Source organism: Chiroxiphia lanceolata, chromosome 5, assembly GCF_009829145.1.
Source record: "Chiroxiphia lanceolata isolate bChiLan1 chromosome 5, bChiLan1.pri, whole genome shotgun sequence".
Taxonomy (NCBI): domain Eukaryota; kingdom Metazoa; phylum Chordata; class Aves; order Passeriformes; family Pipridae; genus Chiroxiphia; species Chiroxiphia lanceolata.
Genome location: NC_045641.1, coordinates 29,143,590 through 29,160,011, shown reverse-complemented (window position 1 = coordinate 29,160,011; position 16,422 = coordinate 29,143,590). Strand labels below are relative to the sequence as shown.

At 35.7% G+C, this 16,422-nt stretch overlaps 1 protein-coding gene across 1 annotated transcript in view; it reads right to left on the bottom strand.

Annotated features, from left to right (window-relative positions):
- Positions 1–16,422, bottom strand: part of CNTN1 (contactin 1) — a 241,173-nt gene that overhangs the window by 31,515 nt on the left and 193,236 nt on the right. The window contains exons 16-19 of the mRNA XM_032688287.1: positions 11,505–11,663; positions 8,181–8,330; positions 5,000–5,070; positions 797–1,031 (exon numbers count right to left, since the gene is read on the bottom strand). Coding sequence (XP_032544178.1) covers positions 797–1,031; positions 5,000–5,070; positions 8,181–8,330; positions 11,505–11,663 — 615 coding nt within the window. The remainder of the gene's footprint in view (positions 1–796; positions 1,032–4,999; positions 5,071–8,180; positions 8,331–11,504; positions 11,664–16,422) is intronic.

Genomic DNA, 16,422 nt, shown 5'->3' with positions numbered 1-16,422 from the left:
GAGCGATGATGTTGCAATTAAGGATGTTGTATATATTTCTTCTGATTTAAGGTAAACTTTCTTCTAGCACTTTCTTCTGCTAAGTTTGTAAAGTCATTTAAACTTCATTTCTAAAGATCACAGCATGTGAAATAATTCTAGTAATAATTAAGAAAAATATTTTAGTGGAATGTCAAAAAGGTTTTCATTAAATTATTCACTTGATAGCTCTAACATGCAAACCAGAATGAAGAATGGGACAGGGATAATTTATATTAGACCCCAAACATGCTGGAAATTTAACTAGGTACAACTGAGCTATCATTCCTTCCCAATTTTGGGCTAAATTCTGATACTGATCTACTAGAATAACAGGCTTTAGTGTGGTCTGTTAAGAAAAAAAAATTACACATACGTCAAATACATGTATTAAGATCACAGAGACATTGCTGGATAAAGATGTAAATGTTTTACGCGACCAATATGAAGATCAGAATTCCTTTTTCTATATTCTTAAACCTTTTAACGGCTGTGTGAAGAATTTTGAATGCCTCTGACATTCTGAATTGCCCACTGACAGCAAGTACAACCAAATGATGTGCACACCATATAAAGCAGTCTGAAACTGGCTATTCAGAACAATGGCAAGAGTTTTGTGTGAGCAAAAATATACCCCCCCACTGAAGAAGTATGGTGCTATGCAAATCAGTGTCTCTGCTGCTACACAAATCAGTGTCAAGGACCAGGTTCTCTCTATTGATGTTCGTAGTGCTGATCTGGACCTTCAGTGTAAAATTTATTCGGAACCTTTACTCACCATCTTGTGCTGAATAAATGACTGCAGTGAGACTAAATGGTCCATCCCCTTTGTTGTTAAAAGCTTTCACTTTTACTTGATACTGAGTTGAAGGTGGCATTGATTCATCCTTGTGGACATATCGGCCAATTTCAGGATTAGTAACTGTAACTCTTCGCCATTCTTTCTCACCAAATGGCTTGAAAGCCACTATATAACCAAAGTTATTGCCGTAGTGGTATTCTCTTGACAAAGGCTGAAAAGGTAAAAGATAAACCATTAATTTTTGTAGCCAGCTAAACAAAGAGGTCTAGAACAGAATATAAATAATGCAGAAAGTATCGATACAAATGTACGAACACTGAACTAAACTTCCATTTTGCCCTGGTTTCCTTCTGTGGCTTGCCCCCACCCCCTTAAAAAATAGACCTGCAGTATTAGCATATTTGCTACTAAAACATTTTAAGACCTTTTTCCTCATCTGAACTCAGTGTAACACACATCATGTTACCTCCCATAGAAAGAAACCAAGAATCATTGTGTAATAAAACAGTTGTAGCTAGCAAAAAAGACTAAAGGAGTAAGGGACAGTGGATATGTAACAGAGACACACTAAGCCAGTATTTGCATCCATGTATATGTGTGGAGATAGATATTTTTGTGAAAGAGAAAGAGCAAAGAGAAAATTTATGTGGCTGGCTGAAATTATTTTAATTTATCCAAAGTTCATCACCTAGGAAACTGGCACAGCTGGTGAAGAAAGATGGACATATGCAAAGAATGACTCATCCTATCCCTTTTCACTGATGATGGAGGGGATCCATTTGCTGAATGAGACTATCTACATAGATTCTAACTGGTGAATCTTTCAGTGAAATGACTCCCACTTTCAGCATGAGCATTACAGGTACCTATTCAAACTATTTCTTAAAACTGTAGCTGATTTCTTGTACCTAGGAATATTGGAAAATATAAAATTATGGAAGACAATCTGCTATAATAAGTTTTACTTCATTTACCAAAGCTCTACCTTCAGTGATCCCTCTTCAGACCATGGTGCCTTTACCATAAGTATTAGACACGGTACCCAAAAGGCCAAAATCAAGTCATTCATCTGTTCATCTGGAGGCTGACCGGAAGCACCCTTGGAAAATAAACTTCCTGCATCACCTTTTTCCCTAATGGAAACCTCCTAGAGAATAAACAGTTTATTTTGAGGAAAAGGTCCTGGAGCAGTGACACAGAGGGTAACTGTTCTCCTTAGGTGTTTGTCCACTACTGCAGCACTTCAGCCTATGTGTGGAGATATTCTGAGGAACGACTTATGAAAATCTGGTGTAGCTCATCTTTTGAACCTATCACTATATCTAGCTGCTTAAAATAACCCAGAATTCTTTCTCATATGCCAAAGTAAGCAGCCTGGATGAGGCCCTAGTCTCAGAATGACTTTCAGCCAGAGCAAACTTTAGAACCCCAGGACTGGCACTTAAAACATATTCTGGAAGGTCTTAAATAAAGTATTAAAAGCAGCTTGTCCTCCAATGGCTGCATATAATAAGTAGGTGTAAGTAGCTGAATAGTTTGTAGTATCCACTAAAAACTTTGAAAAACAAAATGGAAGAGGGAATGACAAATGGGAAAAAATGAGGAAGAATGGGCATGCTAGCTCTCCTCAGCTCTTCTTTCAAAACAAGATTTAGAACAGCTTTGATTGCATCTCTGGCTGTCTCATTCAACCTGGGTTTATGAATCATAGCAAAAGCTGAAAGGGGGTTGGCAGCAACATGTGAACCTGCCATACATTTTGTTCTTCTCTTCTTAATTAAGGACTATTTAAAATAGCGTATGCAAATGTCAGCACATTTGTGAGAATCAATATACATCTTTATCTTAGCCTTACAGATAGTCATATTTTTGTCTGTCAGACAGGCTCCGTAAATCTAAAGCCTCTGTTCAAAAACACTTGCCAGACATACTATGGAAGATTCTTGGAAAAAAAATACTTATAGCCATGCTTACTTTGTCAGACTAAATGAGCTACTTGGAACAGATGTGAAAAGTATGACATTATTTACGAGAAAATATGAGAATATAAATCTACTTGGGTGTACAGGAAATACTGTCTTGTGTTAGTTACTATTCTTCTGGTTATAATTTTCTTTTTTTAGTTTGGTCACAGCCAAGTTTTCACTATATTGAAAATGCCATGATATTGGTCTTTACATGCAATGCAAGAAGTAGCTCTGTACTTTGATGAAGTTTTTCTAAGACAGCACTTGTGGAGAAATAATAACATAATCCAAGCCTTTTGCAAGTCTCCATTGTATGTGTTCTTCTGCTCTTCAAAAATAAACAGAAACAGAATCAAGCCCATTAGGACACATATACTTCTTAACCTATTGTTAGTGGAACTAAGAAATAACATTTTCAATATATTTTAACAGAACTGTGGACCTTCTTTTTTTGGAAACTTATAAAGCTTTTCTTCATTGTTAAAATACTTAGTCAGACTGAATAAATATTCTAAACTGAATTTTAAAAAAAACAACAAAACCAACCAAACAAAAAGACAGCAAACAAACAAAAACCAAATTACAAAAAAACCCCCAAACTAAACCAAAATCCACCCAAAAACCCAGGAAAGCCCAAATCTGTTAGCTCAAATGTATGGCTGCCTGTTTCTGTGTCATGCTTGAGAACTTTTGCAAAGAGATATGACCAACAAGATCATACAGATAAGATATAAAAAGAATCTACGTGCATATAGATTAAAATTCGTACATTTATAAGGAGATCCATATGCAACAATAACAAAGTTGCTGTTGGAATTATGACATCTTTACATTATTTTATATATGAAAAAGCCTTCTTCACAGAGATAAATAATCTGCTTGAAACAAACTATTCCCCAAAAGACACAAATGGTGTAATGTGCCTTATGTGTCTCATAGCCTTATGTCAGTGAAGAGAGAGGTTAACAGCAAAACAAACCTGTTAATTTTTTCAAGCATAACATTCAACCATCCTTCTTTGCTAGATGTAATGCTGCTCTAACTCTGTTTTTGCTGAATACTGAGAGGCTCTGACAAGAATTCGATAGGCCTTTTTATAAATTTTATTTCTCCTCCCTAGCTTTCCCAAATATACTGCAGAACACTTCAGTTCTCTCTTCCATGCTACTTTTGCCAACACGACAACTTTGCTTATAAATCCTTATACTTTCTTGTGCTGGGTTTTGCTTTCCTCTTATTTTGGTGTTGCTTTTCCCTTCTCTTTTGCTGTTTTTTTTTTCTCCCACAGTATAGGTTAATTAATTGTAAAAAAAATTGCTTCAATACCAGAATAAAGACAGTATTTATGTATATAGGTATATATAATAGACTTCTTTAAAAAAAATCATGAACTGAATACATACACTATATAAGAGATGCAATTTTCAAGATATTGTGGTTACTGAAAAGCTTTTTTTTAACACTGTAATTGTTAAAAAAATTTTATTCCACTATTTTTGAGATTAACATTACCTTTTTCCCTTATCCGTTCTTTCTTTTGCTTAATACATAATCATTAAAGAAAAATTAATGGCTTGAAGGAAAAGGACATTGTCAGAACATGGGTATCAATGAATGGCTAAATTGTGGTATGAGGCAACATTTCTTTCTTTTACCAGTCATGTTAGCATAAAATGAAACTTACAAAATGTCAATATACAAGAATTTCCTTAAAACTCCAGTTAATATTTATGACAGGCTAGTTCACAGAATGGTTATATATTTTCTTGTTTTAAAATAAAGCCTGTTAATCTGTGCACAACCCATTAAAATCATAATTATGTTATATATATGTTATACTTTTCGTTGTAGTAAGGAATTCTGCATGCTATTCACATTGTAACTTAAAAAAAGCCTTGAAGAAAAATACAATATGCAGAATTTTCAAATGCAGTCACACCAATGCATTATCATAGTCAGTATCTGTTTCAATCTCTTTGTTTTAGAATGTTTTAGATCATATTTTAAAAACGTCAATACATAAACAACTAATGTATTGCCTTCCTCATTCCTTTTTATGTATTTTTTATGAGAAAAGTCTGAAAACCTATATATTGTATACAAATCCTGCTCTCACAAGATCCAGTGACAAACCATCCATGGGTTTCAGGAGGAGCGAGATTGGATACAAGGAAGTTTATGTTTTGTGCTGTTCCACAAGTGCAATACGTACCATCCATGTTATTGTCAGCTCTCGATTGCTTCCACCCCCTCCTCCGACATCAGAAGGAGCCACATTAGGAGCTAGTGAAATAGAAGAGACAAGAAAAATTAATCCAAAGTATGCAGTCAGTAAAATGATCATTATTTACTTTTCTTTTTGCGAGCAAGGCCAATGAGCACACGTGGCATACACAATTAAAATAATGATAGTCTGTAATTGCTGTGGTCTTGCCAAGACTAATGTACAGCTACTGCTTCAGGAAACATGCCAGTTCTAACCATAGCTAGCAATCATTCTTCTTTTTCACCATATTGTCTACAAATATTTAACTGAATATTCAGGAATGGAAAGTTTCTCATAGCTCTTAAGAGAAGCACTGTGCATTGTTCTTGTGCTTCCTCAATACTGGTATGCCAAGGGCTCAGGAACACAGGATTTGCACTTGTAATTACCTTAATACACTGTGAGCAGTTCCATCTACTTCAGTTGATTTACTCGCCATGTGTAAGGTTAAACCCATGGATCTATCTTTGAAACACTGGTATCCTAATCCTGTTCTAGACTAGTGGCACATCTTCTTGATTGGCATGCTCAGAATGGGTAGATGTACATAAGCAAAGCTGGCACAACACTTAGTAATTTACTAATTGCATTTTACACTGATATTCTGGCTAATGAAATAAGATCTGTTGATCTATCATTAGCGCACACCTGAGCAGCAAAGCAAGATACTCTCAAGGACTCCACTACAAATCATTCCTATCTTCTCATTTCTTAAGACTCTTTGCACTGACTGTGATGATTCTATTGCTATACTCTATGATGGTGGTGTATTTATTTGCTGCCACTCAATGCTGAGAATAAAGAAAATATCACCGCAACTTAGGAAATGATCGCCTACCTACAGTACCTTAAATATGCCTCAGGTGTGCATGCATTAGCTACATGCCCTTTCTACATTAACATGTTCTTTGTGTTAAAAATTCTTACAGGATTAGGCATTTTCTCCACTAGTCAGTGAATGTCATAAGGTAATAATGGGATAGTTCCTAAGTGCTCTTGTGTTATGTAAGGAAGATGTTTGCTGAGGCCTTCTCTGAGGAGAAACACAAAGCAGAGCAGAATGAACGTTTCCAGAAAGGATAAAAATATGTAACAATAACTTTCAAATTGAAATCAGCATTCAGTCCATGGTTTGTGCTATTTATTTCTGGCCTTCCAGAAAACAAATTAATGGAGAATGAGACTAAGCGCACATATAACAATTTGAGAGGAAGCTTGAATTTATTACTTGACCTTGAAGTCACCCTATCTATTTTAAGTAAATAGTTTTAGTGTCAAGTTAGAAGCAGAGGGTTGCTAGAATGTTTAAGTAGCTGAAGAAGATACACAGGCTGCCAAAGAAGAGAAAAAAAGTTTAATGTCTTATAAATCACTCTTTTCAAGAGAATCTTCCTCATTCTCTCAGCCATTAAATCCAGGTTTCTCTCCCCATTAAGACCAGGTTACTAATTCAGACACCTATACTTACACAACTATTCTAATGTATCCAGAAGCTAAAATATATTGAAACAGACCTTGATCCATTGAATTTCAAGAAATTACTGAGAAATTTTATTGATGAAGCAAGCAGACACCATTAAAAACAGAAATCATAGCACACATTCTTAGCATTTTAATAAAAATTACTGAAATTACAGTTATCTACAAGATGAGAGACTTCAAAATTGAAAGATGCTTTTGAGTTTAAAAGACATTATTTGTCGTCCATACAGTAAAACAACGATACAGAGCTGTTTGATGCTGTTTAACACGGAAAAAATGTTAAAAATAACTACAATGCGTGGACATGGGTTGTTTGTTATTTACTTTTTTCAGATTTACATGAAAATGCACATGCAGTCGTGCATACTCCTTCTGTAGTACCCTTGACATTGACAGTGCAACCCTAATCCTACTGTTGCTCACTACAAATTCCAGCTGGCAAAAAACACACTTGAGTGCAGTTGTTCTGCAAACTGTAACTGATTTATACCCTATTTTGGCATGGCAAGAAGTGCTGACTGATGCCTAAGATTACATTAACATTTTGCTTTGTTTCCCAAAAGATGTCTCACACTCTGCCAGAGGTGACAGTGGTGCTGTGCCTGGGGAATGAGACAACAGACTAAACAGACTACCTCTTGCAAAAGCTTTGCATCCTATTACAAAACTGAAGGATATGTCATTTTGGGGGAGATTATAAGAACTGCCATGAATGTAGCACACTGCAAATTGCAGGACACTATCCCTATTCCATCCATAAGCATTATTTCTCTCTGTATCTGTGTAATTGCAAAAGTTAACTTTTATACTTTGGTTTTTCATTTTTAGTTTCAAATCTCAAGTTCTAGGACATCAATTATAAATATATCTAGATTGCAAATGGGTGTTAGTATGTGGTATACAGGATTTTTTGGATACGCTCTTTTTGTAGTGATACATCACCTCCTAGAACATTGCTATTATCTCCTTTGTACAGTCAAACCAGAATGTATTATCTTGCATAATAACACCTAATTCCTCATTTTGGAGAATTCATTTTAAAAAGGATGTGCCTGAGCCTAGAGTGCATCCTTAAATATGCTCTGAGTTACTAACACAGCAATTAGACTGATAAGGGTGTATGTTGTGTTGGATACTGTCACATCTTTGACACGGAGTAAGAAGACACAAGACCAAATCTTCAATCACAGAAAATTGGCATTATCCAGTATAACACACATCCTATCATGTACTCTCTAGATAGAATACAAACCAAATGGCAAATGGAGATTTCACTTGTTAAACACATGCATGTTTTTTCTGAAGTCTTGTACCTTGGTCCCAAACATGTGCATGCATTCATACACACACAATCTGACTGACAGATACAGTGAGGGATCTCTGAAAGACACAGTATGATTCTGTTTCAGGAATGGAGACATATTTGCCATATCATGATGTTTCTTTGCTGTCTGCTTTGATGCTGTGGACAGTTTGATATCTGCTTAATAAAATCTACAGGAATGGGTAGCTGAAAACATATTCTCTGGACTTGAATCCTATGAAGCGATTTTTTCAAATAAAAACCCAAACTAAAAAACTAATTAATAAAAATGTGAAAATTAGGAAACACATTAAAAGAACTTGATATTTTCTTTTTACGTACGAGCGCCTTCAGTTCTAATCCTCTGTGATGGCATACTGGGTTCTCCTGTCCCCAAAGTGTTTGTTGCAATTATCCGGAACTCATATTCCATCCACGGAATTAAATCGATCACTGTAGCAGATTCCATATTTCCTTCAATATCTGATGGATCTAAAAAAAGGATTAAATGCTTTAGAAAACAGCATTTTTAGAGTAAGATCATCAATAATTTTTCTGATTTTGTCAAAACTTTTACTATTCTGCAACTACACATAGCCAACTGGAGGAAACAATGTTGTACATCAGGAATACCATATTTTACAAGTAGTACTCATGGCAGGGATTGGGAATTTGGAAACTATGACACATCTTGAATAAACCTTATAGACTTGTAATTTTCGGCTGGGTGTGAACTAGTACATGTAGTACGAGATTTCCTTCCTAATTACATATCATAGTTGTAGAATTTCATTTTACCTACAGACAAATGCAATGAAAAATCTGGAATGCAGAAACAGGAAAATAAAAATTCATGATATGGAGAGACAAATGTGGTCTTACTTTGGTGCACTTTATTAGCGAGCATGTTACAACTTGCTGTCTAGTTCTAACCCAACAAGGATAAGTGTTCTTGTCATTCCTGTGAAAATACTTATTATTCTCATAAAGATGAGTTTCTTCACTGTAAATAAAATGAGTAACTCATGACTGTCTGCAATTCACAAAGAGGGTTGTTTCTATAGCTGCCTGGAGTTTTGGAAGTACAGAGTATTTTCATTTATCGCATGGGCCAAGAGTTGTTTGTCAAATTAGAGTCCTGGGTTCAGAGGGAGATGAGAAATGAGATATTCTGCACTGGAAAGGCAGCTGATTTGGAATTAAAATATGAATTCAATGCCTGCAAAAAACCTGGGCATAACAGTGTAAGCACTAGATGATGACACAACTTTCCTCTTCCTAATGATCATTAAATTTTTCATTCCAAAGTGAGTCCCTGAAGGACAAAGAAAAACACTTTCTATTTTTCTTTCTACCTGCCCACCACTCTCCCTCATCCTTACTCAAATTATATTCCTGTCTAGGCAGTAGAGCCACTGCAAACCTCCAATACTATCTGAGCTATGATATAAATTCGCATTCCTTTTCCTGGGCTACTACTTTCAGTCTCTTAATTTAATTTTACTGTCACACAAATTCCCAGAAAAATTAAAAGTCCAGAACACAGTGAGAATCCGATCCCCTTAACTGGAAAGAGCAACATCAATGTAAACAACTCATTACTTAACCCGTTCATTATGTGAAGTAAAATACACTTCTTTCATAAAACACACTCAGTATTATGAAACTCAGTATGAATGATTTAGAACAATGGTAGTAGTAATAACAACAACATTTTCAACGCCTAAGTATATTTTCTCATTCCACACATTGAAAATTAGCAGCATTAACTGATAGCCTAAACACTAATGAGAGATCAGTTTGGACTGTTCATCATTTTTCTTTCAGATGAAAGTGAATACTGAGCCAAAATGGGAGCATTCCAGCAATTAAGCACAAGTTTGCTGTGATGCCAGTGATGGTTACCATGGTGATTTTACCCATTTTTTGAGGGAATCATCTATTTATCAAAATTCCTCAGTGCAGTTCAAACGAAAAAGCAACAATTTTGAAAAAACTAGAATGGGTAATTTCAACTTTTCAGAAATTAATAATTTATATATTTTCTCTTAGCTTCTTTAAAAAGGAATTTAACAATCTCCCACTCAAGATGTGAATCTCACTCAACATGCTACACGGTAAGACTCAAATGCATGTCTTAATGACTAGCTCAATAATTCTGAGAAGCAGAGAACTTCAGAGATGCAGAGAAGCTCATCCCATCATGTCTATAACACTGCAAATGGGGAATCTTCCTGAGATGTGAGAGGACAGTTTCAAGTGTCTGCTCTGAACCAAAGCGAAGATCTGGAACCAACACTTTTACCTCCTACACATACATTTCTAGTTCCAGTAACATGCAGTACAGAAGGAAGCCGTATCAGAGTTGCTACCCACTGTTCATAAATTCTTCCTATATCTTCCTACAATCTTGTTTCTTCATAGTTAATTTTTTTTAAATTAAGAGTTAAAAAAAAGTAATAGGAAATAAAATGTAATTTATCCTAAAGAAAGTAGAGGTTGGTCTAAAAGCATCCTCCCTCCTGCATGTATTTTACTGAAGCAAATAATCAGCTATTTGAACAGCTCTAATTTCTACATTAATTATTTTTTTAAAGTTCTAAGAAATCTATTCTACAGAAACTATAAATAAGATATAAGAGACAGGAAGGGACTGAGGAACCTTCTAGTTTGATTTTCCAGGCTACTTTCATTTAAGTCATACATTAGTGCTGATGGAGGTAATTATATCCAGTAGAGCTACATATAGTACATAGTCTGAAAGAAAAATATTATTTAAGGCAGTAGGCCTAGTATTTTTAACTTTTTACTCTAAAAATTGTAACACATTTTCAGGTCAATATGTCATTCTATTTCTTACACATCCACCTGTAGTTTCAAGTGACAACTTAAAAGAAAGTCACTGAAACTATTACTACTCTCAGTATTTAGAGATGTTAAGTGATGTCCTAATTCCATAAAAAAGCACTTTAGTTATAACTTGTTAAGGTAGGATAGTGAATCATATTGATATGACAATTCTGTACGAATTGTGGCAATGCTATCCTTCATAAAGCATTCAAAGTTGTTAGTAGTTCAACAATATTTTAAAATTTATGCATTTATGTTAAATCTTGCAAAAAAAAAATTATGCTAGCATATCCTACGCTCAGATAGGTGCCTCCTTCACTGCAATTTTGTGGCACAATGATGACATCCAGTGGTTAGAAGGATAATCTTAGCTATGTTTTCTCTAGGAGTGCCAGTTTTAATACAACTGGAACTTAGCCTGCTCCCAGGAAAAAGTAGACAATTTTAATTAACTTTCTCCATAACAAATACAGAATCGAAGACATCTGCCTGTCATCCAAATTAACCTGTAAATAAATTTTACAGTTCTAGTAGGTGATGTTGAATGTTTCAAGCAACAAGGAAAGAGGCAAAAAACAGGTAACAACTCCAGCCTGTTCTTTTCTCTATTTCTTGATATTGAGTTCAGGCCCTCCAAGTGCTGAGAACAAACCTGTTGACAACATACGGACAGGACAGTACCCATTCCTAAACCCTGTAGCAGACATTAACAGCATTCCTAGTTTCCTTTCATTGTGACTATTTTCTGATTAGTCAAGCTTTCTAACAATAAACTTAAAAACCTATTGACTTTATTACTTCTGGCATTACTCTTACCTGTTTTAGCATCTTTCCACTCTTCAGATAGAAAAGTTTTTGACTGGATAGTGTATTTAGAAATAGGGCTATGATTGTCTGTTCCACGACTCCACGTAAGTGCTACAGCAGTGTCTCTGATTTCTTCTACTCTTATACCTCCAGGAGGGCCTGGAGGACCTGAAAAAAACCCAAACAGTAGTTCAATTCACAAATTGAATATTCGGAAAATGAAAGTTCTTTTAATACTCTGCAGCATGATTCAGAGGACAGATGCTCTTGCATTTAGTAACTACCAAATGAAACTTCCATGACTCTTGCCTAAATAATGTTGAGATCTTAAGTGAAAAGACAGTACTTTGAAAATGTTGCTGTGCTTTTTCAAAAACAAGTGAACTCAGAGTCAGAAAAAGTATACAAAATCTTCCTTCTTAAATTCCACCTGATGATGACCTTCTTGGTGGCCCACCTTTAACCTACACTTCTGCTTGTGCCATATTGCCCTAACTGCAAATTATATGGAAAATTTCATAACTGATATTGTAGAAAATTTGAAAGAAATTTCAAATAGACCTCTTTACATTTTTCTTGGCCTTCATATTATCCCAGTGTGGTAGACTCGTCATCAAACTGATACATCCTACAAACTTATATAACTTAAGTGAAATCTCTACAGTTCAACAAAGCCATTCTCACAAGAATTTCAAAAATCCATGCCAAAATGTGGGATCCACTATACCCATTGAACTAAAAACTGCCTTGTAAACTACATGGGTAAATGGAACAACCTCTGTGCACCCTAATTACCTCACAAAGACTACCACAAAGGAACAGAAGCACTAAGCTCAAAGAGAAAAAGGACTTTTGACAAAACAGTCATTCCATGTCTGCCCTTTCAGTCTTGATCATCAAGAAGGACCTATAAAATTATTTCTAAAGAGTATTTCCTTTATCTTTAAAAGACAGATACTTAAAAAGATTAATTTCAAAATGCATAGGTCTCGTCTATATAAAAAGTCATGAATAAAATCAGATGTTGCCTTGATGACGTACTGCTGTGTTCCCAACACCCAGCTAAATCATTACAGGTAGAAGTTGCCTGTACTAAACTAGTTCAGAGTCTCATATCTATGCTTTTCAAGTATTAAATACCATTTCTGCTCTGCTATGTAAGTAGCTATGCTAAAATAACAGCAATTATTCTCAATCCACAGCTGGCTTAAAGTTTGTTAGTTGTACTTCAGATCTGAAGAAATAGGCCTCTGTTCCCAAAACTTGCCTTTTTTTCCCAGGTGTAACATTAAACCTAATAAACAGTATTACATTTCTTCAACAAATCTCCTCTGGTTTATTTCTGAACAGTAATAACAGAAAGAAACCCCGTTGAAGTGAACGCTTGAATTTTTCTAAATGTACTTTTTAATTTTTAAAAATGTTCTTTAATTACTACTATTCCCACATCTCTGCTTTGCGGGGGTAACTTTTTTATTGTTGCTTGTGCTTTAGTTCCCAGAAGAGGCCAAAATGTGCAGATTAACAGGCACAGGTGAATTTTTCAGAGACTAAAAAAGTCAAGAAAAGAGTGTGCAGGTACATACATATAAGTAAAGGGATCTTTGTCTTTAAAAGACACCACCATGTTGTAAGCTGTGCTAAAACCCCCAAACTTATATTAGTTAGGTAATCCAAATCTTAGCACCTACTTAAAAACTTGGCTTATATATATTTTCAGATCATTCTATTCACATTGACTGTTCTGGTTTTGTTATTATGCTTCTGTTGTATATGATACACAGTTATCTGATATATATTAACTGTGTAAAAACAGATACAACTGTTGAGAAGTATTTTCTCATTTCACATTCAGACATAATAATATGCCAACATGATTCAGATAATTATCCAACAATCTGACTGAACAAGTCTCAGAGAATATTAAAAAAAACCCAACAATAACATGATACATTTCTCTGCAGTATTTACACAGAAACCACAGAAAAACAAAACAAAAACAACTCAACAAAAAGAACAGAATGAGATTTCTACATCAGATCTAAACACAGTGTGTGCCAAATGTATCTTCAGCTCTTGAGCTCTTTATTTTCTCTGTACATCTGAGCAAAAGGACTCTAATAAAATTAACTGAATCAAAGACATATACTACCAGTTTCAATTAATGTATCCTTAGTATTCAATTAATTAATTTCAATTAATGTATCCTTAATTTCATTCCTCAGACCACCCTTTCAAGGTAAGGACTAAATATGTCACTGCATGTGGAAACAGCCTCTTACATCCTTCACAGAGGATGCACAAAGCAGAAGTTGTTAAGAGTTGATTTTTAAGATGAGGGTTGTTGGTCAGCTCTCCATCCCGGTAACACACATATTTGCTACCCCAGCTCTAAGGACACAGGTAGGTAAGGCCTGATGAGAGACCCAATTCAGAAGCCCTCAGGCTGAAAGATAGGAAAAGGTCATCAGTCTCAGCAAGTTTCCTTCTTTCTTCAGGAGATATCTCTTAGAGCTTCTCATCTCACCATCAATTTCTGAAAATGGAATGTGTCATGATGCCTTAAGGTCCATCTAGTTTTTTGATTTTCCTAATTTTTATAAGTTTTATAAGTAGTTATATAGCAGAAGTAGATTTAGAAGCAGCACAGAAGAAACATAAATTTTCAACCCTATTACCCCATTCCATGCTCCCCATATCAATTCTACCCCCTGAATTCCAGTAGAAATGCTTAGTCTCCCTTTAAGATAGGCCTGTTCTGTTTGGAGAATGCTTGTACCTTGGCCTAAACCACAAAAGTACAGTCAAGAACTGGCTGAATATATGCCCCCTGTACCCCAAAGAAGATGAAGATTGATGAAAAAAGGGTCTTGAAAAGCCCCCAGCCCCAATTCCCCAGGGGTGGCATGGGGGTGGATCAGGGCAAAAGCCACAGGGTGGACGAAACCAGAGACTGGACAGAGAATATTATAAATTGTAACATCTGAGACATGGAGGTGCGTGTGTCTTGTAATCTTATGCCTCAGAGGCACAAATTAAAATCCTTTCCTTATCTCACCTTCAAAACTAATTTGCCTTGGAGTTTTTTTTTGTCCCTGAATTTTTTTTAGGCATCAGTCAGGAAACACCAAGGGCCAGCTGCTCCCTCAGGAAAGCTGAGACAAGACCCACAACTAACCCCAGGGTTGACAGTTCTTTCAGTAATGGGGTATAATTCCACAGGGCAGAGCAGCAGTCTTAGAAACTAAGGGCAGTGAGCCAGGTGCATCCAAGTGACAGACTGCTACATATATCCAAGAAGTCCATCCAGGAGACAGCTACTCAGAGCACAGGCCTGAAGCACATCCAGGAGGCAGGGTCAGAGACAGAGATGGAAGCAGGCATATTTGTAACACAGCCCCAGTCAGGGCAAGGTCCAGGGCTGAGCTGGGCAGTGCTCCTGGGCCCATGGGCAGCTGCATGAGTGGATGTGCTGGGTGAGGCTGGGCAGGGCCAGTAAGGTCTGCTGTGCACTAAGGGGCCTCCCAGTCTCTAGTGTGCTAGTATCACTAGCAATTCTGAACACATCAGTAATTTAAATAAGATCACATAGAACAATCCATATGAACTGTTAAATTGTTTTGTGGACTGAGAAGATACCATCATGTGCCTGCAGTGACAGCGGCTATCCTTTACCACTTCACTGATGAGATGCTCTGGAACCCACCTCTTTGTTTTCATACTTTGCTGCTGCCTCTTTCTACCAATGCAGTGAAACTATAATGTAACCTTCATCATATTTACCCTTGCCTCTGTAAGATGCTGAGTCTTCCACTGACAAAATTGGTACTAAGAATTACTCAGCAGTAAGCAGAACTGTGTTCATTGTATTAGTATCTAAATGTTGAGCATAAAACAAATGTTCATGTCTTCCACAATATAACCTCTGAGCAATGATTCTAACTACTGGCTTGGAAAGGGAATCAGAAGCTACATAAAGCACCTTGTCTCTCCTTTTATTTTTAAAAGGAATTTCTTACATAATACTAAGGAACATTAACAGAGACTTCTCTTTCAGTTTGCAGATATATTCTGCAGTTTCACCATTTATCATATTTGCTTTGACATTTTATCCAGAACTGGTGACCAGTCACAGGCAGTTGACACTCAGTAAAAATTTAATACAGAAATATTCAAGTCCACAACATCCTCAGACGACAGAAATTCAGAACCAAGACACTGGCTATACTTCAGCTGCTATACAACTGTAGAGCATAACTGGAAGGTAGGGCAAAACAAAAAAGCAATGCAGCTGAAAGTAAAAGTTATGTCTGCTTTGAATTGTCAGCACTACAGACCATTAGCACTTCTGAATGTATTATGCCTAGAGGAACAAAACAGAGCAAAATGCCCAAAGAATGTGAATTTAACTCAGGTTATTAAAATTTCAAATTGTAACAGTTCTTGTAGGATACATATTATATGAGCAAGAAAAGCATTTTGAGACTGCAGTTAACACTTAACAGACATGAATCAGTTAAAAACTGAGTGATAAACTTAAACTCAAATGTCCTGGTTTCATTTGAAAACCAGGAATCCTTTTAATCTAGGCCTAGTATTATACACAATAATTTAATCCATAAAGCTTTATAAGAACAGAGAAGAGGCTTAAAAATGTTATATATTGAATACATTGAAATGATCCTTGAAATCTATTTTTAATATTAAGCATCAAATTAAACTTTCTAAAAATTGCTTTAACATACGGAAAATACCTATAATAAAAAAATCTTTATTGCTTTTCAGGAAAATACATGCTCAGTTAGACCTCTAAATGTCTGCAACAGAATGAGTACTCTGAGTAGACTTTTAGGCCTTTACATGTTCATGCACTTCTCATTTTAATTTGTCATCTACTGCTGGGAAATAATATATTCTAAACAATTAG